At 39.1% G+C, this 23,376-nt stretch overlaps 2 protein-coding genes across 5 annotated transcripts; both read left to right on the forward strand.

Moving 5' to 3' along the window:
* Positions 1-625: 625 nt before the first annotated feature.
* On the forward strand, positions 626-13,260 carry LOC122563155 (coagulation factor X-like). Of its 2 annotated transcripts, none has more exons than XM_043716628.1 (5): positions 626-782; positions 3,130-3,293; positions 4,360-4,384; positions 7,363-7,476; positions 12,683-13,260. In XM_043716628.1, exons 1-5 carry the CDS (start codon positions 719-721, stop codon positions 12,811-12,813), a joined length of 498 nt encoding a protein of 165 aa, XP_043572563.1. In that variant the 5' UTR covers positions 626-718; the 3' UTR covers positions 12,814-13,260. The 2 variants fall into 2 exon arrangements, with proteins under 2 accessions (XP_043572563.1, XP_043572564.1); XM_043716629.1 differs by having other exon boundaries at positions 3,141-3,293.
* Positions 13,261-18,926: 5,666 nt separating this feature from the next.
* c26h1orf74 (chromosome 26 C1orf74 homolog) lies at positions 18,927-22,603 on the forward strand. 3 transcript variants are annotated; one of them, XM_043716637.1, is made up of 2 exons: positions 18,927-19,033; positions 20,296-22,603. In XM_043716637.1, exon 2 carries the CDS (start codon positions 20,318-20,320, stop codon positions 21,128-21,130), a length of 813 nt encoding a protein of 270 aa, XP_043572572.1. In that variant the 5' UTR covers positions 18,927-19,033; positions 20,296-20,317; the 3' UTR covers positions 21,131-22,603. The 3 variants fall into 3 exon arrangements, with proteins under 3 accessions (XP_043572572.1, XP_043572569.1, XP_043572571.1); XM_043716634.1 differs by having other exon boundaries at positions 18,948-19,101; XM_043716636.1 differs by having other exon boundaries at positions 18,959-19,033; positions 20,251-22,603.
* Positions 22,604-23,376: the final 773 nt, after the last annotated feature.

Genomic DNA, 23,376 nt, shown 5'->3' on the forward strand with positions numbered 1-23,376 from the left:
ATTTCACTTCTCTGCCAAGCCAGCAGGCTGACCCTGGCACCAAGGAGAACTATCACTCACCTCCAAAGTTGCTATTAGGGAAATGGGAGGAGTCATTGCCTCCCGGGGCCACCCTTTTAGCCAAATAGCCACCAATTCCAATGGCTCCAACACATTCCACTCAAAAGCTTCTAGGAGACTGCCTCCCTTCATCTGGCAATTCTCCCATATGATAATGGCAAAATGCCAGTAGTCTCACAAAATGGGCCCCTAAGGTGCTCTTAGTTACTTAAACTAGCTGTTTGTCTCCAGTTGGTAGTTAGCTCCTATGTTTACAGTCCTGTCTCTAGTAAAATGGCCTGGGGTTGGGACTACATTGATGGGATATGCCCTCTCAATGCTTCCCGACATTTTACCAGCCCTCACCTCCCCCCTCTCCAACTCTCCATGGGGTACCAGTAAGATTCTACCCCATGTTAAACAGTTACAATATGTATCTGCTTTGAGATAAGAAATTATATATTTTGCGGACACCATCAATACTGAAATAAGTGCGCTGTGAACTGCTGTGACAGCATTTCAAAATAATTGGTTACTTATTAAGCAAAACATTTTAGCAGTGATAGTAAAACACTGACTATACAAACAGTGAAACATCAGTTTGAGTGAAGTCCAATTAGCTAATACAAAATTGCATCTTGACTTTGCTGTACATTTGAGCAGGAATTTTGGGAGTAAAATGACAGTAATTTTGAGCTACGGGATAATATCATTGCTTCTCTTTGGCTGTCAAGCAAATGACTGTAAGTATCAATGTTTACCACAGTATCAATGTTTCTCAGGATAATTCTTCACAGAGTCTGATTTTAGACATAGACCCCTTGTTCCCTCCGTTGCTCCCATATACAGTGCTGAGTTAGTCCCTGTCTGACAATATGTTGATGATCTGATTTGTTCTCTACCACTTTGACTTTTGTATCCACTGCCCACTGACTGTCGGTGATTGCCACACTCAATTTAATATGTTCAGTTATAGCCGCCTAGTCTGTGACTTTTTATTTCATATTTTGTTGTATGTTAAGGGTTTTTCCACAGGGTGTGGATTTTTCACTTTAACGTATTAATCTTTTTTACAAACTAAGTGCTTATTTTCTACAGATGGACTGGAATAAACAACCCTCAGGTCTTCATTCTCAATCATGAATTATCTGTTTCTCCTCTTCGTACCATCCCTTCAGACACAGTTGAGATCAAGGAATGTGATCATAATACTGTTTCTTAAAAAATAAATTTTTGTGTAAGTGCATTTACGTTTTGTGTAAAAACATTAATGAATACAAAATATTCATACACCTTTTGCTGGTTTTATGTGGCATGATAGTACTGATATTTTGAGTGGTTTCCATTAAGGTAATTGGATTATGACATTTAGATTGGAAAAATGGCAGTTTTAATGCTATCCACTGGGTGTAAACTGGAGTGATATGTAGTTAAAATATCCCTGATTATTTATCCATACTAGAGCTAGTCACAATTTTGACTCAAGCTTCAGAAAGGGTGCTAAGCAGCCCAGACAAATGCACAGGGTCCTCACTGACATGTTCAGACTACAGGTGAAATAAGTCATCCACCTCTGACTGTTAATTTTCTCCCTGGCCTGAGTAAGTGAGATACTGTGGCTCTTTCGCCAGGTAAATATTCAAGTGAAAAATGTGTTGCATAAGCCCGAAACGTCGATTCTCCTGCTCCTTGGATGCTGCCTGACCTGTTGCGCTTTTCCAGCAACACATTTTTCAGCTCTGATCTCCAGCATCTGCAGTCCTCACTTTCTCCAAATATTCAAGTGAGAAGAGGATCATGGATCAGATGAGCCCACTTTTATTTTCTTTATGAGGTTGGGAGGACTGCAAAGGTTCCTCTGGGCTCAAGGCAGGTTGAATTCTCTCTTGCTCCGGGCTCCCTCCTTCTTCTGTCCTTTGAGATCCTCCTAGAATTTCTCTTGATATATGTCCTTGACTGCCAGCAGTCAACCATGGATCACTTCCTGAACAAAAGCAGAAAATTCTGCTGTGAAGAAAAGTCATATTAAAAAGTTAACTCTGACAGATCTGCTGAGTGTCTCCAAAATTTTCTGGTTTTGTTTCAAATTTCCAGCACCTGCTTTTATATGGGCCACTACTTTCTGCAGAAATAGGTGTGAAGTGGATCTGATAGCCTATTCATGAGTTAAAATTGCTGGGGCCTTTTTTTTCTCTAATAGCGACTTACAGTCTACCTGCTAGCAACTGCCCCCTAATTAAAACCAGAGCTTGGACGTATGAATGATTCCAGTCCATCTGCTAAGAGCAAATACTTGGTTTATTAAAGAGAAAAAAATTTTAAAGTGAAACTTCCACACCACACAGAAAAAAATTAACACACAATAAAATATGAAATAAAAGGTCACAGACCAAGCTGCTACAGTGAAACAGATTATACTGAATGTGGCAATGTTTGACAAGATTGTGGAGAAAATGCTTACTTGTGTTTTTTTTTAATTTGAAACTATCTCTGCAGCTGAGCAAGGCTAAATAATTATCAATTTACTTACTATAGGATTTAACCACATCAGGCCACAGTACTTTAGCTCAAATAATTTTTGAATGATTTTGCAAAATTCATCCCTTAATATTTTGACAAACTTCTGTGGCTGGTCTATTTCCTGGGAAATTTAAAACCAGCAACTCCAGTAAAATTCCAGCTTAGAGTCTTGACTCTTATACTTCAAAGAAATGAAAAAACTTGCATCTATTGAGTAAGGAAATGTGTTGCTGGAAAAGCGCAGCAGGTCAGGCAGCATCCAGGGAACAGGAGAATCGACGTTTCGGGCATAAGCCCTTCTTCAGGAAGAAGGGCTTATGCCCGAAACATCGATTCTCCTGTTCCCTGGATGCTGCCTGACCTGCTGCGCTTTTCCAGCAACACATTTCCAGCTCTGATCTCCAGCATCTGCAGACCTCACTTTCTCCTCATCTATTGAGTATGTTTTGCAACTTCAAACTATTACAACAGACACTTCACACAACAATATTATCATGGTACAATAAAATATCACATAAAATCTACACAGGCACCTGATTTATTATTGCATTATTATTCAAAAATATGGAGTATTTTTACAGAAATCAGCTGCTGCACAGTTCCTGTTTCGATTTCGTAGAGCTAACAATTGGAGATTTGAGGAGCTTAAGTCTGGGAATTTGGAAAGAGAGTGTATAGAAGAAACCTGTTCCAAAGAAGAGGTCCGAGAGATTTTTGAAGATGATCAAAAAACTGTAAGGACCAAGTTTATTCTTGTCTAACTCTCACCGCTCCTTTCTCATTTTCACATAAATAATTACATAACTGAGAAGGTCTCAGATGTCCAGCAGAGTGAGCTGGCTGCAATATGGAACTTGCTGTTTCCATTGCTTATTGTGAGTAGCTCTAGAAACTCACTGAACTATTTGTCACCACACTGCCATATGGGAATAGGTAAAGATGGCATTGACTGATAAAGAATCCTAATTTTTTTCTGTGGTGTGGGTATGCTTTGGGTTGATTTCCTTCTCTCAGTGCTAAGTAATTACTTAGCTCAACAAGACCTCCACATCAAGTCTGAAACTATGGTCGTTCTGTGCCCTGTTGCTGCATCCTCCGATTTATTTCTGCAGAAAACAGTTTTTATTGCACATTTTCAAATAATTTATTCTAATCTACTGAAGCCATTTCCTAAGGCAAACCACCATGAATGGTGTTGGGATCCTGCCCTACATAGAATAATAATTGATGAAAGGCACACAGGCAGAAAAGTGCTGTCTGTTTGCATTTCTGTTTGGAAAATGAAGGTCTAAATGCCCTTACCTTTTGATTTAAAATATTAAACAAGAAACATAATCATTTTCAACAAAGCAGTTAGATTTAAAATGCCAACTTCATTAAGAATTGTGAAGTGAATGTAATTGTTGACTAATTGTTTGAGGAGAGCAGATTGTATTCTAATCTGATCAATGTCTGCTAAACTATGTACAAGAGGGCACTTAGTATGAAAACCGTAGTTGTAGCATGTAAAGATATTGCACTTTATCTCAAGTTAAAAGTAATCTTAAACAGTGCTAAAAACCACACAACACCAAGTTATAGTCCAGCAGGTTTATTCAGAAGCACTAGCTTTCAGAGTGCTGTTCCTTCATTAGGTGGTTGTGACAGATAATGCTGCTCCTTCATTGGGTGATGTTCTAAGCGCCAACCATGTAACAATTAAATTGGAGTTGGCCTGAGACTGTGTTTAATTAGGAACAATTGATTTTTGGCCTTAAAAGTACAAAATTAATAATCTTTTCTTTATTTCCTTTCTTCAAGGAAATTTTCTGGGACTTCTATACAGGTATGCTTTCTCTAATACATCACAATTTAAAGTATTGTGCTTATTTAGACCAATCAGGTTCTGACATCATAAAAGCTATTTTCCTGACCATGTGATTAGTTTAATAAAGTAGTTCGAAGGTAGTTTCATTTCAGAAAGAAAAAAATAAAGACCTCATGATGCCTCAAAGCACTTTGCAATTGGTGGCACAGTTTTGAGAAGTATTTTACTCAGATCAGCCTCCCGAAAAATACTCCCTAAAAAAGTGATGAATGAACAGTGATGAATGGTTTTGGTAACTTTAACTAAGGATCCAATATTTACCAGTACTCCAAGGGTAATTATGCTGCCCTTTATAATAGTGTCACAGGATCTTTTGTGTTCACTTTAAACAGCATCTAGGATCTCAGTTTAATGTTGCAACCAAAAGCCATTACCCTTTACAGGTTGCATGCCCTCAGAACTGCATCAGATTGTCAGCCTAGCATTTGCGTTCAGGTATCAAGCGTGAGTGACACCAAGAATTCTCTTTTCTGTATTCTAAAGGCCCAATTGGTATTATGTGGCCTAACAAATCGAATAATATTAATGAGTGAGAGTCAATGTCCTGAAACAAACAAAAAACACAGAATGTGTTGGAGATATTCAGCAAGCCTGGCTGCACCTGTTGGGGAGAGAGCGCGCGCGCGAGAGAGAGAGAGAGAGAGAGCGAGAGAGAAACAGAGTTAATGGGCTGATTTTTTTACCAAAAATTGTTTAAGACCATAAGATGATAAGACACAAGAGCAGAAATAGACCATTCAGGCCATCGAGTCTCTCCGCCATTTGATCATGGCTGATATGTTTCTCAAACCCATTCTCCTGCCTTCTCCTCATAACCTTTGATCCCCTAACTAATCAAAAACTTATATACCGCTGTCTTAAATACTCTCAATGGCTTGGAATCCATGACCTTCTGCAGTAATGAGTTTCAGAGATTAATCACCCTCTGGATGAAGTGTAAATTTTGTGACTTCAGGTCATTCTGCTATAATGCACGTTTCGTTAATGCGAATTCGCTATAATATGATTGACGAATTGGAGACACTGTTTCCAAAGTGCAAACTTTTAAAGCGTGTACTGGCTATAATGCGTTTCTGGCCCCATTAGTTTAAATGGTGCTGCTATTATGCAAATTTTTAATAACACGGGATTGCATCAGACCAGAACTGCCGCATTATAGCAGAACCGACTGAATCAGGAAGGATTTCTATTTGCAAGCTCCAGGAGATTATCTCACACAATTGTCTGCAATGGCTTCCTCACTCGTGTGGAAGTCAACTAGGAGAAAGGTGAGGACTGCACATGCTGGAGATCACAGTCGAGCATGTGGTGCTGGAAAAGCACAGCAGGTCAGCCAGCACCGAGGAGTAGGAGAATTATCGTTTCAGGTATAAACCCTTCATCAGGAATGAGGCTAGTGGGTCAGGGGGCTGAGAGATAAATGGGAGGGAGGTGGTGGGGCTGGGGGAAAGGTAGCTGAGAATGCAATAGGTAGATGAAGATGACAGGTCAGAAAGGAGGGTGGAGATGTGGTCTCTACATTGGGGAGACAGGATGCCAACTTGTGGATCATTTCAGAGAACATATCTGGGAAACCTGCACCAACCAATCTCACAGTCACGTGGCTGAACATTTCAATTCCTCCTCTCACTCCACCAAGGACATGCAGGTCCTGGGCCTCTTCCATCTCCAAACGCTACCCACACGATGCCTGGAGGAAGAACGCCTCATTTTCTACCTTGAGACCCTGCAACCACGTGGGATTAATGAGGATTTCACCAGTTTCCTCATTTCCCCTCCGCCCCCACCTTATCAGAGTCCAAAGCCTCCAACTCAGCATCACCCTCATTCCCATCAAATCATCTTCCGCCACTTCCACCACCTACAAACAGACCCCACCACAAGAGATATATTTCCCTCCTCAGCCCTACTAGCGTTTTGGAGAGATCATTCCCTCCGCGACTCCCCTGTCAGGCTAACGTCTCCACCAGCCCTCAACTCATTCCGTGCACCTTACCCTGCTACCACAGGAAGTGCAAACACTGCACCCACACCTGCCCTTCACCTCCGTCCCAGGCACTAAAGGATCCTTCCACATTCAACATAAATTTACCTGTACCTCCACCAATGTCATCTATTGCATCCTTTGGTCTCCTCTCCATTGGGGAGACAGGATGACAATGTGGGTCATTTCAGAGAACATCTCTGGGACACCCATACCAACCAACCCCATAGCCCTATGGCTGAACACTTCAACTCCCCCTCCCACTCTAACAAGGACATGCAGGTCCTGGGCTTCCTACATCGCCAAACCTAACCATGCCTGGAGGAAGAATGCCTCATCTTTCGCCCTGGGACCCTGCAACCACTCGGGATCAATGTGGATTTCACCAGTTTCCGCATTTCCCCTCCCCTTCATCCAGGCATTGGGTGGTAAGGGAGTGGCGATGGAGGAGGCCCAGGACCTGCATGTCATGAGGGAGTGGCGATGGAGGAGGCCCAGGCTTTTTTAATGACAACTTCAGGGGTATTTTTGTTCTATTTGGGTAACATTCAGAAAGTGTAAAAAATGCATAAGCGTTTGTCAGCACATTGAACCACATTTTAAATGCTCCTTTCATGGTTAACAAGCCTAGACATGATAATTGAACATAGAGGCAGAGACTCTTCCTCTCGACTATATGATCTCCTAGAAGACAGACAAGAAACGATTAAGAAATAGCAGATGATGAATTACATTTTCCAACATTAATGGTCAAATGCAGAACAGATTCAAACCAATTCCCTTACCTATTACTTTAGACTTATATCTGCTGGTATTGGCATTCAAATTTTCTACTCTACATGCAGAAAAATCTAAATAAACTGTTAGAGCAATTTCTGCTAATTCTAGAAATGCCGTGCCTTATATGATGCCAGATCAAAATAAAAACTCCAATTTAATTTCTCTTTTTCAGGCAGAACAATATGCGATTCATCTCCCTGTCAAAATAATGGGCGGTGTGTAGATTTGTACGGCGAATTTTATTGCAAATGTCTTGGAGGATTTAATGGAACATTCTGCGAACAAGGTCTGAGAATTTTTGTCACAAAATTCATTCTTTCTCTTGAGATTCCCATAGATTCTCCAATCCCAATGGTGTCACTAGTTGTGTACTGTGAGGGCAAGGTGTTCTTACATTATCTATCATAATCTATTCACATAAATTGAGTGCAATAATAATTGGTGCAGACCTTTCTTTAGTACTTTTTCTAGGTCTTATACTGAATCAGGTGATAATAACAACTGTGGTATGGGTAATGATCACTAGGAACAGGTTTTCCTGTAGCAACCCAAACCAGGACCAAAGATAGAAGATCACAGCAAGATTGATTAAATGACTGATAGAATATGATGAGGTAAAAACAATGACTGCAGATGCTGGAAACCAGATTCTGGATTAGTGGTGCTGGAAGAGCACAGCAGTTCAGGCAGCATCCGAAGAGCAGTAAAATCGACGTTTTGGACAAAAGCCCTTAAATTCCTGATGAAGGGCTTTTGCCCGAAACGTCTATTTTACTGCTCCTCAGATGCTGCCTGAACTGCTGTGCTCTTCCAGCACCACTAATCCAGAATGATAGAACATGATTCTCAATTTGCTGTAATGCCACACCATTGACCACAGCCCCACAACCTACAACTCCCATTGCAGATCTTCCTGTTTGTGGCACAAGCTCCACTGCCCAGCTTTGTGAGCATCCCTCCATTGGAATACACTAAGACCTGATGAAGAGAAACATAAGAGCAGAAAGGCTTGAAAAATTCTGTCTCCCAAAAATTACGAAGCCCTGGCTGGGCTTGCAATGAAACCAAGTGCTTGTCAAGTGAAATAGAGAAAGTTCCCTGAAATCCTGCAATAGTATTGTGATAGCAGAGACTTGATAAAAGTGTTCTCAAAACTTGCTAACAATTGTTCTTTCTTACTTGTTCATGGGATGTGGATGTTACTAGCTAGGCCAGCATTTAGTGCCCAGACCTAATTGCCCTAGAAAAGGTGGTGGAGACCCACCATTTATTCATTCATTCACTGGATGAGGATGTCACTTGATTGGTCAACATTTATTGCCCATCCCAGACAGCAGTTAAGAGTCAACCACATAGCTGTGGGTCTGGAGTCATATGCAGTCCAGGCCAGGTAAGAATGGCAGTTTCCTTCCCTAAAGGACATTTCTGAACCAGATGTGTTTTTCTCAACAATACAATAGTTTCATATTTTTATTGATAACAAATTCCACCATATGTCAATGGCAGGATTTGAACTCGGATCCCAGAACATTACCTGGATTTTTGGATTAACAATCCAGCAATAATGCCACTAGGCTATTGCCTCCCCAATTTTATCATCCAATGCAGGGTAGGGACACCCACAATGCTGTTAGGAAGGGACTTCCATGATTTTGATCCAATTACAGTGAAGGAATTGTGATATATTTCAGAATGGCGTGTTTCTTGGATGGAAACCTGTAGGTGGTGGAGTCCCCATAATCTGCTGCCACTTTCAGGTGGTAGAGGTCATGGGTTTGTAATGTGCTATTGAAGGAGCATTGGTGAGTTCCCGTAATGCATTGCTTCCACTGCTTAGCAGTGGGTATGGATGACATGCCAATAAAGCATGTCATTTTGTCTTGGCTTGTGTCAAGCTGCTTGAGTGTTCTTGGAGCTTCACACATTTGGCTTCACCCCATTTCCTCTTACTGTTCCTGGCAACTGAGTACACACCAAACACAACAGAGAAAAATCTGGTCTGGTGACTTATATATATTTAATACAATTTATAACACAAAAGGGCATGACAATATCATAATGTAATTTTACATTTATTTCAGTCATGTATTTCTTCCCAAATTGAGAATAACCACTAGATAGTTAAAAGTCAAAGCTTTGTGGCTTATTAACTACCGTGGCAGTTGGGACAGATAACTGATTAAGTGTGCACAGCTAAGATGGATAGATAGTCTATGTAGAGCTATACGCAATGACTCAACCTTGCTAGATCAATTAAAAAACATATTTGTTATTTAACAGGCATGTCATTCATGATGCTAGATCCTATTAGCTATTCGCAGAATAGCTATTGACAGAATATTAGGATCTGGCATCTCGTAGAGGATTTGGGCTGCTTCCTTCCTAAAAAGACAATATTAAAGATGTTGTATACAGCATTCAAAACAGATAAAACTGATTGTGCCACTAGAAATGAACAAGCACAATCTGATAGCAATTACAGGGACATTGTTTCAGGGTGGCATAGATTGAGATCTAAATATTGAAGGGTAAAAGACACTTAGAAAAATGGAGAGGTTTCTTTGTTAATTAATGTCATTATTAAAATTATAGACAGGGATGACCTAAATTTAGGAAACCAGGAAGTAGGGTCGAGTTGAGAAATGATAAAGGAAAGAGGATACTTGTGAAACAACACATAAGCTCCCAAACAGTAATTACACAGAGTATAAATACAAAAAAAAAAGTTTGTCAGAAAACTGCGGTCAGTCATTGGGAATTTTAATCTGCATACACATTGGAAAACCAGATGTACAAAGATAACATACAAGAGGGTTTCATAGAATATTTTGGGGCTTATTTATTAGAACAGCACATTTGAAGCTGACCAGTAAGCAGGCTATACCAGACTTGTTAGAGGGAGAGAGAAGTGAATCTAAGACTATTATTTTAAACTTGAGTAAGAGCAATTCTGGTTGAAAGAAGAGTGAGCTAAAGTGTACTTGCAAATCAGGTTAATGGTTAGATCAAAAGAGATGCAGTGGCAGACATTTAAAGGGATATTTTGTTTTATACATTGTGTAACAAACAAGGCATTCACTTTTAATAACTGGGCAGCCTCTGGTGCATATTTGCTCCACAACACTGACAAGGACATTTAGTGTCTGGTGCCTTCCCAGTCAATGTGTTGGTTTACTGAAAGGATTTTGCTGATCTAAGGTTCATCTTCCCCTCTTAACATTCATCTGTTCTGCTTCCTGACATCTCTGAAGTAAAATCTTCTTTGGAGTGTAATAAATCTGATAAAGAATCATCAGGAAATCTGACAACAATTCTGTCCTTTATGAATTCTGATTTTAAATCACCAGTACATTTCTACATGTAATTAATGATAATTAATTAAGTAATCTATGTATCTCCCTGAATGCTAAGCTATCTGATAAAATCTTGCTTTTCCAATTATTTTATTTGTTTTAAGAATAAGACAATTGTCAAAGGCTTTTGGTACTTCTTCAAAAGAACTTGTTACTTGTTTACCACTTAGTGAATTATAACATCATTGATTATACTCCTAAATGAATATTAAAATGTACAAACATATTCAGTTTCAGATTTAGTATCTAATTTTGAAACTGTTCTATGTTTTAAGAATTGTTTTCTCCAAAATGTCCAATTCTGTGTTCTATTTGTCCATCTCTGAAATGAATCTTTCTGGCAATTTTATTTCTGATGCCATGTATTTGTAATATGATTATTTTGTTTCCTTGCTTAAAAGGTTTTTTTTGCAGTGATGGTAGTGCTGCTGCTGTGTTCTGCTTTGCTACAGGTTTCCCAGCTTTTGCAGGCATATCGAAGGATTCTACTTTTCCTACATTTTCACTGGATGTTTTTTGTCTTTAATAAATGATACATATTTTCTTAACAGCTTTACTGAATTAACTCTGCTGCCTCTGGCTTTAATCCTGTATTAAACATGGTTTCATTAAGTTACTCCCTCAAGTCATGGCTTTAATAGATGAATCCTACTTCTATTTTTATTCTGTGTTTCCTGCTTCCCATTGATTAAAACACATTTTTCTTGCCTTTAATGTGATTTTATTGAAGGATCCCCTGTCTTTTGTTTCAACAAAATCGGCTCCCTTCCTTTATCTGTTAGACCATGGCTGCTGAGGCTTCCCATCTGCCCTTTCATCACTTTAATTCTGGCTTTGCAGTGTCCCTGGATCTCAGTTTAGGTTACTCTGAGCCCTTAATTTCTCTTGTTGTAACAGACCTCCACCACTGTCAGCGTATTGCATTAGACAGCTAAATGAAATCAGCACTGCTGCTTACCATGTTGTATATGCAGTCAAACTGAGTCTGCACCTCAGCATTGGGGAGGTTTGCTGTCACAACCCCCTTTTAAGTTTCAGGATTGGCTTACTCAAGTGTGGTTGAGGAAAACCATTTATTGGACTAACTAGATGACCTCTTGAAAAAGTAGTTTATTGCATGCTTGCAACTAGTTACTGGTTACCTTTATATGTTAGGCATTGTTACAGCAATGATAAGGAGGGCCTAGATCTCAATCCAGGCCCTAAGCTGTTTTCCCTAAAATTAAAAATGAGATCATCATATTGGGTGGTGCTTAAGGCACTCTTGGTATTATCCTTGTCAGATTCTTACATTGTTAAATAACACAAACTAGAAGGCAAAAGTTTCCAACATTGTTGTCTTCTTGGGTGATATAAACACTGACCTAGCTGAATAAATCTGACATCTAAGTTAACTGAAAATGGTGGTTCAAGCAATTAACAATAAAATTAATAGTTACCAGCAAATTTTGTAGTTGGATACCATTCTGTTGTCTGCATTTTCTGGAGTGCAAACAGAATTGAAGAACATATAAAGACATTGTGGTCTGTACTCCAACATGGAGAACTTTCAAGATGTGCACTCTGTAAAGAGGCAGGCAAGTGTGATAAAGTCCACAAGCCTGGTTGATGACCCTTGTGTGACTCAACTCTTAAAAGGGCACTGTCTTCACATAAAATACACCAACAATAATACATAACAGATACCAATATAATACCGTTTTAGGAAATACTTTTGTGCTTATTAAATGAGGAGCACTAATGAACATTATCCATTCAGGACCTTAGTTTAGAACAGTCTAGCTAGCTACAGAATGATGTTTCCTCTATTGCACTGTAAAGCTATGTCACTGCCTCAATATAAGGGCAGCTTGTCATTTTGTCTATCTCTCACAGACTGTGGCCTTCCATATTGAAGTAGATTTTGGGTCATCTTTTAGAGGTGGCTTAGATAGAATGGCCTAAATGGCCTCCTACTCTACAGTTCTATGAAACCTACATAAAGACAGCCAGCAGAGAACCTTCTGAACATCTGGGTTTGAAATCAGATCTCAACAGGAAAAGACATTTGTCTACACCTCTATACTTTGCACTTATGCTCAAAAGACTGAAATATTATTATAAAAGCAGTAAATAACGTGGTTTATAATTATTTTCCAGATATCAATGAGTGTGAGCTCATGAACCCTTGCCCACCAGGATCAACGTGCGTAGATGGAGTCAATAACTTTACTTGTAATTGTCCACCTGAAGGGTGCAATTTATTCAGAAACGACACTGGATTTTACTAAAATTTTAATTAAATGTACAAGTTTATGGATACACAAATGGAAATGAGACATATGTTTTCTAAATGATGCAATCAATCATAACCTGTGATTACTGATCTCTTCTGATTCTGGTCATCACAGAATGATTTATAAAGCATCTACGAAACTTGACTTTGTTGTCAATGCAACAATTTTTACACTTGTTCCAAAAATAAAGCCACATATGGAACATGTTTCAACTAAATAATCAGTACTATACTTTAAATGTTTCTGATTTAAGTAAAATAACAAATTCAGTCTGAAATGTGACAGTTTGAAGATCTATTGTTATTCTAACATACTGTAGAAAATTATTACTTGTTGGAAAGAGAAAATTATTTCATGTCACAACTACAATTTCATGTATCTTATAAGATTGAATAAACTAAATAGGCTGCTCAATATTGCAAATTAAATTTGGTCTGTTGGAAAAATCGAGCTATGTTTCCTTTCATATAAAATGTTAAAATGTCCGTGGAAACCAACTATCGAAAGGAACCAAATTAACTGAACAGCTCAATGAAGAAACCAAATGGACAAATTTCCAATTTATATTTAACATATGTCTAACTTACATTTCAACAATCAAACTCAGAATCAAATAAGTCAAATATAGGTGAACAGTAGAACAGCAATCAACCCCACCGCCCTGTGGCCCAACATTTCAACTCCCCCTCTCACTCTGCCGAGGACATGCAGGTCATGGGCCTCCTCCAGCTCCGCTCCCTCACCACCCAACACCGAGAGGAAGAACGCCTCATCTTCTGCCTCGGAACACTTCAAACCCATGGTATCAATGTGGATTTCACCAGTTTCCTCATTTCCCCTTCCCCCACCTCACCCCAGCTCTATTGTACTCTATGCTACTTTCTCCCCACCCCAACCCCCCCTCTCATTTATCCCTCCACTCTGCAGGCACCCTGCCTCTATTCCTGATGAAGGGCTTTTGCCCGAAACATCGGTTTTCCTGCTCCTCGGATGCTGCCTGACCTGCTGTGCTTTTCCAGCACCATCTAATCTAGCTTACACCCACTATCCAGTGAAAAATGGATATATATTACACATTAATGAAAAGATGCCACAGAGTTAAATCTTAGAGTATATGTGGCACAATGTTGAGTCACAAAATTCTGCTTTCCTTAGGTAGAGTTATAGGTCCTTTTCTCATCCAGGAATTAGCCATTGACAGTAATTGGAGCTGCTATTACGTTCATTCAAATGTGAGCAGAAAATTCAAAACTAACACTGGACTGTCATCAGATGTCACATTTTCCATCATTACCACCATAAAACAATTGTACTTCATGAACTGAGCACATAACCAGAGTCCAGTGCTGGCATGAAGTCTGGGGAGACATCTACTTTTAGAACCCCCCCCCCCTCTTTAAAACCCTAATTGATTGTAGAAGAATCTATAACACCTATAACCCTGAGAATGGAAGATAATACGCTTTAATTCTTAAGCTATCATTGACATTTCTATGTGTAAGAAAGAGAGAGAGAGAGAAGAGAAGTAGTTATATAGCAATTGTGCATCAGACAATGAGGCAAGACAAGGCCTCCATGAACTACCATAGTCAATACCTGTAAGGATTGAATCCACATTGTTGGCATCACTGCACTATGCTCCAACCATCTGTGTTAACTCCACCTGAAAAATATAAACTTGTTCCAAAATGCTAAACCAGCTGTACATCTGGCAGTTTGTTGTGCTAAATAAGATGATAAAATACCAAATAAACAATGTGATCTACAACTGACAGGGACAGAGTATCATTCTTGGCTTAGTGGTAACACCTTAACCTTTGAATCTTGTCACAAAGCTGGTTTCTGTTTCTCTAAAAGCTGTTCCTTTTCTCAATCATACTATGTCCCTTTTTTTTTCAGAGGGGTAACAAACCACTCTTGGTGCTGATTAGTCTGGTTTGGTACAGAAATTAAAGGATATTGAGAGGCCTTTTTGTTTATATGTAAACAGATGAGACTTCAGGCTGAAGTGACCTGTATAATGAAAGAGGAGTGGTCAACTCTCTAGCTGAGCCGTTCAGTTCAGTTCAGTTCAGAACTAGTTGGGCGTTCAACAGTAAGCTGTGTGGAAACAAACTCTCTCTCTCTGCCCTTCTAATTCCAACCTGTAAGCATCTGTTCCATGTATTTATACTGGTTTCTAAGGGGTTTGGTTATTGGGACTGTTGTGTATATTTGGAACACCATAATTAAGTCTAGTTTGGATAGACTGAGTTCTGTAGGCTTTCGTTATTCTGTTCTTTGTGTTTCATTGTATAATTTTATGAATATAGTTTTGTTTGTTTCTAACCTAGTAGTCAACCTCACTAAATTACTCTGGGTAATTTTCACTGTACACTTACCAAAACAAGTTATGATCTGGGCTGCCTGCTTAAGAATGTTTTAAGTAGTCTGGCCGAGTCCATAACAATCTGATCATTGATTCAAATCCCTTTCCAGAAATTTAAGTACATCACAGAGATTGACATTTTGGTGCAGAGTCAAAGGAGATATATAATATTGGAAGTCTTTCAGGCAAAACATTAAACTGAGATCCCATCTCAGGATTACTCATAGTGCCAGATGCTAATGAGCATAACAACAGGAAGATCCATTGATTGAAAACATGACTGGAGAACTGGTATAAGAGGGAGAATATCAGTTTTCTGAGGCCTTGAGACCAGTTCTACGCAAGTGGGTCCTGTCCTAGCTGGACTGGTTACATATTAATGAGGCTAGGATTGATATTCTCACAGGGAGATTTGTTTGAGCTGTCAGAATTAGTTTAAACGAGCTTGTTAAGGGGATAGATCCTCAGGGATCTTTCAAATTAGAAGGAAACAAATTTCCTTACAGGAAGTAGAAAAGTTGCAAAGGGACACAGAAGACAGGAAAAGCAAAGTCAAGCATTGAGTATCCCTAGAATTTGGAATGACATCATAAAGTCAAAGTTAATGGCACATCTCCTGAACACACTCAGCATTCATAACAATATAGATGATCCTAAATAGAGGTAAATGTTTGTGGCACAATTCCTATTACAGAAGAATGGTGACCAGGGCTGTGAATGGATATTCAAGGATATGCAATGTTTAGGAAGGACAGTCAAAAATGAATAGGAGATGGAATTGGTACTGATAATGCAAGATGGGATCAGTACATTCGTCAGGGAGAATCTAAGATTGAAAGAACAATATATGAAATCTATTTCAGTGGAATTCAGAAATTGCAAGGGACAGCAAACATTGGTTGGAGTGATTAATAGCCTACAACACCATAAAGATAATATAGGCCATGGTTTAATCAGGTGATGAGTGAAGTTTGTTGTACAAGCAATACAGCAAACATGGATTACTACAATCTGCATATAAACCAATGGAGCACCAAAACTGTAGGGAATACATTCCTGAAATGTCTTAGGGATGATTTTCTGAAGCAGCTTTTTGAGATAAGTAATTTTAGATTTGATAAGGAAAAGGGGATAATGAATAATATTGTTCTAAAAGAGATAACAACTACAATAAGATAAAACTTCAGTACAAAAATGAATAGTTAGAAGTTTGTGAGAAGATTTGTATCTCGGGTGCTTGAGTGAATAGTTAGATCAGAAACAAGGGTGCTATGCACAATATGAGGCACAAGTTGGCTCAGCTGGATTGGGGAAATAAATTAAAAGGCATGACTGTATGTAGGCAATAGACAGTCTTTAAATAACTATTCTGTAACTTACAGCAACAATATATTCCTTCAAAAATAAAAAAAATTTAAAGAAAGGACAGTCAACTATGGCTGACAAAGCAAGTTAATGATTGTGTAAGATTAAAAAAAAAAGAAGGCCAGAAATAATAATAATTCTAAGGATTGGAAAGTTTTTAGAATGCAGCATAAAGAACCAAGAAACTGAAAAGAAGGGAAATACAGGATATGAATGCAATCTAGTAAAATACCTAAAAATGGATTGTATAAGCTTCTACAGGACTGCAAAAACAAAAGTTTTGCTAAGACCTTGTGAGTCTAGTAAAGGCAGAGCCCTGAGAATTTACAATGGGGAATAGTGAAATATGGAGAGACTAACTGATTACTTTGCATGGACTCTTACAGAGGTCTGAGCAATGTGGACTATGGACAGATTTGTAACAGAACTGAACAAGAAATCCAGCGAGTCTATCTCCATGTCAAGAGTATCTCGTGCCATCTTTTATGCTTGTCAAAAACAATGTGCCAAGTTCCTCGCTAGTCAGAAACCAGTTGCCAATTAAAGGGAAATTATAACCTGTTAAACACCCATTTGATGACCCAATTTGCCTCATTAGTCCAGCTTTCTATCTTAACAAACTCACCAACAAGCTGGACATCCAGCAAATATGAGATAGAAACCAGAGTAGGTAATTGGCATATTCAACTTGCTCTGAATAACTTCCAAATTGTGTTTAATCAAACTGAAAGTCAGTGCACAATCCATGGGAATCAGCTACATGCACCTCTTGTACATAGACATTAACATCTAGTAGCTGTCAATCCATCACAACCATGTCACCTCTCTGATACAGTTGCAAATCTCTTAAGAAGCAAAGATTCAAATTACAAGGTGCATTGAAAGGCTGCAACAAAGGCACTTTGTGTCCAAGGACAAGAACCTAACTCAAGTGTTGGACTGGGCTGTATGCTAGGGCTGAACCATTTCTCTTAGCATTCAATTATTTAGCACCTACCTGCATTCCCACATTATCCATGCCTTGCATTGGCTTGCCATGCCAGCCTGTTATAACATTGCATATCATTAAAGCAGAAGTTGATAGATTATCTCTTGATTGGAGAGGTCATTGCCTGGCACTTGTGAGGCATGAATGTTACTTGCCACTTTTCAGCCCAAGCCTTACTTCATTTGGACAGATTGTTTCTATATCTGAAGAGTTGCAAATGTGTTGAATTTGTGCAATCACCAGTGAACATCCCACTTCTAACCTTATGATGAATAGAAGTTCATTACTGGAATGCCTAGTCAAAGGAACACCTTGAATTGAGCTGATTCACCTCCAAGAACCATAATCATTTTGTGTTAAGTATGACTCAGAGTAGTGGAGAGTTTTCCCCAATTCGCACTGACTCCAGTTTTGCTATTTCAACATTATATTTGAACTGTCAAGTATTTCAAACCTTTATTATTGTGCATAGCTATAGAACCATAGAGTAATATTGCAATTATGTCATGGAGCTGCTCCTCAATGGGCATAAATAACAGTTTGAGCAGAGTTGTGGGATAAGCTTGAAGTCTAGCCATGTGGATGTTCGAAACATGGAGAAGATCCAACTAGCTTATTTAGACTATAGAAATCATTGAAAAGTCTTTCAATAATGTAAGATTAGGCCCAACTAAATCACAGACTACCATATATTGCATCTTTAGATTTATTTAATAGTTTACATGTACCTAAATACAGTGAAAAATGTTGTTTCGCATGTTATTTGTAAAGTTTTGCCATACACTAACACCATCTTGTATCACTGATTGTATTGCATGTTATGTTATAAAATGTTATAAAAAAGCCTAATCCTGAAGACAGTCATTGACTATAAGAAATAGGAACAGAAATAGGGCATTCAGCACGTCAAGCCCGCTCCAACAATCAGTTGGATCATTGCTGATTGGACACTATTCATACCCAATTTGGATATCCTTGGATTCAAGATGGTGCCAACACAGGGAGCTCTCTACAACAGATCATATTCTCACATTTCTTTCAATTGTTCTACACTTTCTACTGTATCTTTGTATTTCTTACTCTGTTCTATCACTCTATGATCTTTGTATGGTATGATCTGCCTGTATTGAGACTAAAACAAAGCTTTTCACTGTACTTAGGTACGCTGACAATAATAAACCAATTCTTCAATTTCCTGTTTTCCTCATAAACCTTGTTTGCCCCCGATCAATTAGTGAAGCCAAATTCATGGATGTGAGCTTAAATGCACACAAAAATCTTAGAGCAGAAAGTAATTTAAAACGAATTCTGCAAATACACACAAGTACAGGCTACAAAACTTATTGACACGCGCATGCGTGGAGCGATGTGGCTGGCTTGAGGCAAGCGGCACGGATTTAGAAGCGCATGCGTGAAAACTGACGCACGCGCATTGGGGAGTGTGGCCTTTGTGGCGGCGCGGGTCGGGCATTGGGAATATTCCCGTGCTCTCGGTAAAGTGGAACATTTAAAATATGCGGAGCGTTTCGCGTTTAGTCTTTTATAAAATCGGAGAGACTGGGTAGGGGGAGTTTGTGGGGAGGGTGGTTGGAGAGGTGATTGGGGTCCGGGGTGTGGGAGGGGAAGGGCGTGACCGGTGATGATAGAGTCTGTCCCATAAACCCTTCCCCCGGAGCAACATGTCCAGAGACAGCGGTTCCTGGTTTTAAACCCACTGGCTCTGAATTGACGAGTGTGGTACAGGCCTGACCGGTGGGGAAGCAATGGCTGCGTTTGAATCATGGCGGCGTGGGAATTTAGCGAGGATAGGATTGAACCCTGCAGTTATGGATTTTGCTGCCACTCTGTTCTTAAAGGATCAGAGAGCTTCAGTCGCATCAAATTGCTGCCTTCAAAAAGGAAGCTTGAGGGATAGGTTTGTGACTGTTGGAATGCAGGAAAGAAAACCGACGTGGGAAAGCAAAATTGAACTTACTTGCTCTTACCTGACCTAATTTTCAGAGAAGGATTTTGCAATGGCTTACCCCTTTTGCCCGAACTAAAGATCATTGAATTGCTACGGCGTGACAACAAGTCCACACCGACCCTCCAAAGAGTAACACACCTAGACCGATTTTCCTACCTTATTGTTCTACAATACCCTGACTAGTGCACCCAACCTACACATCCCTTGTCACTTTGGACTCTGGGGGGAGACTAGAGCAACCAGAGGAAACCCATGCAGACACAGAAAGCATATGCAAAATCCAAAGACAGTTGCCCTAGGCTGGAATTGAAACTGGGACCCAGGTGCTGTGAGGCAGCTGTGCTAATCACTGAGCCAGATTATGAAGGAGAGGACATGTGCAGGTTAGGTGAATTGGCCATGCTAAATTCCCAAAGTGTTCAGGGATGTGTAGGTTAGGTATTTAGTCAGGGATAAATATAGGATAATAGGGTAGGGGAATGGGTCTGGGTGGGATACTTTTTGGTTGGTGTGGACTTGTTGGACCGAAGGCCCTGTTTCCACAATGAAGGGATTATGTGAGACAATATTAGTGGTCTTTGTTGGCTCTCTATTCTCTCTTTAAAAAAGAAAGCAGACAGTACTAGAGTGTAAATGTACAGGATCTGGGTAATATTGGTATTATAAATGAAATTACTTGTAAGTCACAGCATGAAAGAGTGTTATTCTGGCAAAATATCAAATTTTTGCTTGTATATTTTTCAGTTCCTGAAATTAGTTTTTTTTCATGATCTTCTTATCTGCAAATAGATTTTGTCTGATTTCTACCATAATGGAGACTATACTGAAAGAACAACTGATCTTTGCTGCACAGAAGACCTTAAGAATAGGACAAAAGAAGAATTTTTCTGCATCACGTTGCTTGGGTCTCTTTGCTGAGATCCTAGCTGTAGATTCGGAATTGAAGCCTGCTTTCCTGTTTGATTACAGTCTAGCAAAATCTGAACAGGTCCAGAACTACATCCAGGAGATACAGAAGATTGGGCTTTTTTCTCAGGATTTACATATCCTCAGCATGGAAGAAAACGTACTGATAATAAACTTAAACAAAACCATAAGACATTTGGAAAGAACATTGCAAGAAAATAGGGTTCCAATCATTGATGTTTCTGCACATAGGTCCAGCCCAAGCCTAGCTGAGACATGCGTTAGTAAACAAGTGAAGGCCCAGTTGGATCTACTTTTGAAGCATCTGAAATCCCAAGTAGTTCAAAAGGGAAGATGTGAATTAGGTGTTGTTAGTGCAAGTAAAATTTTCTCTTCAGAGTGGAATCTATGTACAATGTTTGGATTTCTCCTTGGGTTCCCAGCTGCATACTGGTTTGATTTTAGCACATCTTTTGAGAATTGTTTGAGCATGACTGAGCTTCGGGTTTTCTCTGTCTCTGCTTTTTGTCACCAAATCACTAAAAACCTCAAGCATCAAATGTATTCGTTCAGTATTCCAGAAATCCTTTACTTGGAGTTACAGAGCATTGTAGCATGTTGGAACAGAGATCTTCAGTCAGACTTTATCAAGCAGTCCAATTTCTCTGAACTCAATATTTCCACAGAGATCACCTGTCAGCCTGCAATTACACTTTAAATATTGAGCAAATGGAATATTGTCATTTGCTAATTAATTCTAAGAAGCCAAATACTGAGGATGCTGGAAATGATGAAGTAAGAACAGAAAATGCTGGAGGCATTCAGCAGGTTAAACAGTATCTGTGAAATTCTGACAAAACATTATAAGACCTCTCTGGGAATGCTGCCTGACCTGTTTAGTATTTACTTCCACTTAATGGCAATTCATTTTCTTGAAAGTGCAACATTGCTTTGTGTTAGTCACAAAGCCTGCATAAATGCAATGATAGCTCATGAAATCAAAGTCTGTGAAACTTATCAATGTCCAAAGTCAATTAATATAATTACGAAATTCAGCAATAAATATTGTACCAGTTGATTTGCTTTTTCAATTGTACTCGACCTGTGCAACAAAGCATATAGTCTGCTTGATAACTAGTAAATGGAACAAATATTTGTGTTTTCATATTTGGCAAGCACTAGTACTGTTCAAATTATATTTATTGTTACTACATTCTTGGTATGTTGATAGAAAATACATATGAAGCAAAGCATTTGTATTACATTTCTTACAGATTGTCCATTCAGATGAGAAATGAACGGGTACCTTTCTTATGTCATGTTTTTGAATCTTCATGATTCAGCCTCTGCTGAAGTGATTGAAGTGCATGCTAAATGCTGATCATTCTGTGGATGAAACAATTCTTAACATAGTCCTCAAACAGCCTTGTTCCATTTTCAGTCAATGTCCCATTATTCTGAGGTGGTTGTCTAGAGTTTATTGAGTTCTAGTTCCATCTATTGGCTCTTCCAAGGTTCCTTGAGAAGTTGGTGTACTTTCTTGAGCTCCTAAATCTTTGAAGAGGTTCTCTGGATTTGTCTTTTTTTAACATCAGTATTAACCCATGTATTTCTATAGACATATTTCAACTACTTTCTTTTAAGATTTCCAGCAGTTCATGCATTGAAAAGTAAAGAAGAGGCCAGTTCAGAAATTCGTGGACTGTGCCACGTTACCAGATGTTTTCTTTACTTGTTGTAACACAACAATTGCAATAGCATCCACTGTTGCTTCCAATTCCACTTACATTGTTATTGCAACTTGCCCATTGAAAAGCCACTGATGAATTGGTATTTCTCTGGTTCGCTGCCTGAAAGCAGGTCCTTTTCAGAAAATACATATGAACTATTTCTTGAACTGTAGCAAAATGCTGTATTTTGTTTTATTGTATGGGTGAATGATAGGTCCAGAGTATACCTTAACCACAGCAAGATTCAAAAGCCCATCAGTTGGTGTTAAGTTGCTCCACACATGAACTGAGCTATAGGAAACCAGTGATATACCAGTCAGTATCCCAATACAACTTGAATTATTTTGTGTCATGTCACCTCCAAAATCAGCTTTTGTCTCAGAGTTACCAATGATGGCATTATGTACTGTACCTTATACTGCAGTGGACAGGTAAATCAAAATAAAACACACACATTTATATTTCTGGTTGTCTTTATACTTGACTGAAGTTAGATATCAAAATGGAAAAAAATGCATATGTAAGCATTTTATATATATATGTATTATAGTGGTTAAAACCTCACTGGTTGGTCGTATTTGTTTTGCTGTTGAGATATGGAATTATTCCGTTTCCAGTCTGAAGTGGAGTAGGATTTCACAATCAACTGCACTAGAGGTGAGCAGAGCCTTATTTAATGCATGTTCAAGTAATACTGGAAGTATTATAGAACATAGCTCTGAGTGTGCTGCAAAATTTTTGAAATTTACTCCAAACATACAGTTATAAATAAGAACCAGAAAGAGACCATAAGACATAGGAGTGGAAGTAAGGCCATTCGGCCCATCGAGTTCACACCGCCATTCAATCATAGCTGGTGGGCATTTCAACTCCACTTATTCGCACTTTGTCTGTAGCCCTTGATCTTGCAAGGAATTATCAATTTCTGCCTTGAAGACATTGAACATCCCTATCTCTACTGCACTCGGTGGCAATGAATTCCACAGGCCCACCACTCTCTGGCTGAAGTACTGTCTCCTCATGTCCATTCTAACTTGACATCCTCTAATTCTAAGGTTGGGTCCTGGTCTCCCCGCTTAACGGAAATAAATTCCCAGTATTCACCCTTTCTAAGCTATGCATTATTTTTAAGTTTCTATTAGATCTTCCCTCAACCTTTTAAATCTAATGAGTACAATCCCAGGATCCTCAGTTCATCGTATGTTGGGCCTACCATTCCAGGAATCATCCGTGA

The sequence above is a fragment of the Chiloscyllium plagiosum genome, chromosome 26 (assembly GCF_004010195.1).
Source record: "Chiloscyllium plagiosum isolate BGI_BamShark_2017 chromosome 26, ASM401019v2, whole genome shotgun sequence".
In the NCBI taxonomy this organism is placed as follows: domain Eukaryota; kingdom Metazoa; phylum Chordata; class Chondrichthyes; order Orectolobiformes; family Hemiscylliidae; genus Chiloscyllium; species Chiloscyllium plagiosum.